The sequence below is a fragment of the Amphimedon queenslandica genome, unplaced genomic scaffold (assembly GCF_000090795.2).
Source record: "Amphimedon queenslandica unplaced genomic scaffold, v1.1 AMPQUscaffold_9940, whole genome shotgun sequence".
NCBI classification, from domain to species: Eukaryota; Metazoa; Porifera; class Demospongiae; order Haplosclerida; family Niphatidae; genus Amphimedon; species Amphimedon queenslandica.
In genome coordinates this window covers 1-3,055 of record NW_003549789.1, presented here as the reverse complement: position 1 = coordinate 3,055, position 3,055 = coordinate 1, and the positions used below count along the sequence as shown (strand labels likewise).

At 35.0% G+C, this 3,055-nt stretch overlaps 2 protein-coding genes across 2 annotated transcripts in view; both read left to right on the top strand.

The window, feature by feature from the left end:
* LOC109590492 (uncharacterized) overlaps positions 1-105 on the top strand; it is a 1,749-nt gene extending 1,644 nt beyond the window's left edge. The window contains exon 4 of the mRNA XM_020006399.1: positions 42-105. Within this exon, the coding sequence (XP_019861958.1) occupies positions 42-105 (64 nt within the window). The remainder of the gene's footprint in view (positions 1-41) is intronic.
* On the top strand, positions 17-3,049 carry LOC109590491 (ankyrin repeat and KH domain-containing protein 1-like). The gene has a single exon (XM_020006398.1). It carries the CDS (start codon positions 122-124, stop codon positions 3,041-3,043), a length of 2,922 nt encoding a protein of 973 aa, XP_019861957.1. The 5' UTR covers positions 17-121; the 3' UTR covers positions 3,044-3,049.
* The last annotated feature ends 6 nt before the right edge of the window (positions 3,050-3,055 follow it).

The following is a 3,055-nucleotide window of genomic DNA, read 5'->3' as shown; positions in this document are numbered from 1 at the left end:
ATCACTTCTACTGTCCATTGCAAGTATTGAAAGCAGTGTAGAATATCACAGATTATCATTACTTCTGATAAAACTTGGAATAAAATTAAATTACCAGAACACTAATGGTCAGACTGCATTAATGCTAGCTAGTAAAGGTGGACACATTGAAATTTTCAAATCATTACTACAAAATGGTGCTAATCCATTTGTACAACTACCAGCCAATAAAGGATACATTGGATTAAACTATTTAGCATGTACTGCTCTCTCTCAGCATATATACAAATCAATTGGAGGAGAAAGAATTAAACCACAAGATGACACTTCAGTTGAAGACATGCTGGAAATGGCTGTTAAAGAAAGAGGAGTGAGTAGTTATTTTTATGAGCCATTCATGAATGTCATTAAAAATAAAATTAAAAGAAAGTTTCAATTGCTGCAAGATTGTTTTCATGCATTAAACAGTAGCTTTGTTGATGCAGCCACCGATCTTTTGACCAGCAAAGCCTCGGTAACAGAAGCAAAGCGAAAGTTTCAATTATATATCAAAGAAGATGCTACTTGCGAAAATGCTCATCAACTAGTACAGTTGCTCCAGCCTCATTACTCGTGTTTAAACATTAACCTTCTCACAATACCATGTACTATCACAGAACCTATCAAGGAACAGGTAGAAGAATACAATACTAACCTCAAGATATTCAAAAATACCACTAGCCTACTGGAGCTAGCAATGATGACTAGAGGAATGCCTTGTCCTGATGGTTTTGTTGGCTGTTCTAAATTAATTTTAAGACTCAAGAAGCCATGGTGCTCCAGGACAATTGCTGAGTTAAATAAATTAGAAAATTTTTATTTATCACCTATTTTATTGTCTGTAAACCTCATAAAAACCCATTATGATGCCTCCAGCTTTCATTGTATATATTTCTTCCCTCAATCATCACAAACTGAATCATTAATAGAAGCAGTTTTTGAACAGAGAGTTTCCTTATATGCAATTGGTGTATTTGAAGTTATGATTGATGATATTCCTATTATGATGGGAAAAAATGTAATGTTTGGACTTAAGGCTGTACTGGAAGAACTAATACCTAATTTACATCAAGAAGATGGTAATACTGCCCTCATTCGTGCTAGTGAACAAGGAAATTTCTTGTCAGTTCAATTTTTACTGAGTAAAAATCCTGATATTAACATTCAAAAAAATGATGGATATACTGCTTTGATGGCTGCTAGTGCTAATGGACATCACCAGATTGTTGAGCTCTTACTGACTAAGGATCCAGATATGAACATTCAAGATAATAATGGATTAACTGCTTTGATGATTGCTAGTTCCAATAGACATAACCAGGTTGTCGAACTGTTATTGAGTAAAGATCCAGATTTGAACATTCAAGATAAAAATGGATTAACTGCTTTGATGTTTGCTATAGCCAATGGAGATCACCAAGTTGTTGAACTTTTGCTGAGTAAAGATCCAGATATTAACATTCAAAGTAATGAAGGATTTACTGCTTTGATGGTTGCTAGTGCTAATGGACATCAGCAGGTTGTTGAACTATTACTGAGTAAAGATCCAGATATTAACATTCAAGATATTTATGGATTAACTGCTTTGGAGACTGGTAGTGGCAATGGACATCACCAGGTTGTTGAACTGTTACTGAGTAAAGATCCTGATATTAACATTCAAGATAAAAATGGAGTGACTGCTTTGATGGCTGCTAGTGGCAATGGACATCACCAGGTTGTTGAACTCTTACTGAGTAAAGATCCAGATATTAACATTCAAAGTAATAATGGAGTGACTGCTTTGATGACTGCTAGTGGCAATGGACATCACCAGGTTGTTGAACTCTTACTGAGTAAAGATCCAGATATTAACATTCAAAGTAATAATGGAGTGACTGCTTTGATAGTTGCTAGTCACTTTAATTATTACCAAATTGTTAAACTCTTACTCAGTACTAGGGATTTAGATATTAACATTCAAAGTAATAATGGAGCGACTGCTTTGATGGTTGCCAGTGACAATGGACATCACCAGGTTGTTGAACTACTACTGAGTAAAGATCCAGAAATTAACATTCAAAATAATAATGGATTGACTGCTTTGATGGTTGCTAGTGACAATGGACATTACCAGGTTGTTGAACTACTACTGAGTAAAGATCCAGATATTAACATTCAAAATAATAATGGATTGACTGCTTTGATGGTTGCCAGTGACAATGGACATCACCAGGTTGTTGAACTACTACTGAGTAAAGATCCAGATATTAACATTCAAAATAATAATGGATTGACTGCTTTGATGGTTGCTAGTGACAATGGACATCACCAGGTTGTTAAACTCTTACTGAGTAAAGATCCAGATATTAATATTCAAAGTATTAATGGATCAACTGCTTTGATGATTGCTAGTATCAATGGACATCACCAGGTTGTTGAACTATTACTGAGTAAAGATCCAGATATTAACATTCAAAATAATGATGGATGGACTGCTTTAACAGTTGCTAGTGGCAGTGGACATCAACAGGTTGTCAAACTCTTACTGAGTAAAGATCCAGATATTAACATTCAAAGTAATAATGGACGGACTGCTTTGATGTTTTCTATTGTCAATAAACATCACCAGATTGTTGAACTCTTACTAAGTAAGGATGCAGATATTAACATTCAAGATAACTTTGGAGAGACTGCTTTGATGTTTGCTAGTCGCTATGGGCATCACCAGGTTGTTAAACTCTTACTGAGTAAAGATCCAGATATTAATATTCAAAGTATTAATGGATCAACTGCTTTGATGATTGCTAGTATCAATGGACATCACCAGGTTGTTGAACTATTACTGAGTAAAGATCCAGATATTAACATTCAAAATAATGATGGATGGACTGCTTTCACAGTTGCTAGCGGCAGTGGACATCAACAGGTTGTCAAACTCTTACTGAGTAAAGATCCAGATATTAATCTTCAAGATAATAATGGACAGACTGCTTTGACTTTTTCTATTGTCAATAAACATGACCAGATCGTGAACTCATACTGAGTAAGGACGCAG

Bases quoted from the DNA above. Each gene is read 5' to 3' on its own strand.
- LOC109590491 (XM_020006398.1), top strand. From the start codon at position 122: ATGCTAGCTAGTAAAGGTGGACACATTGAAATTTTCAAATCATTACTA.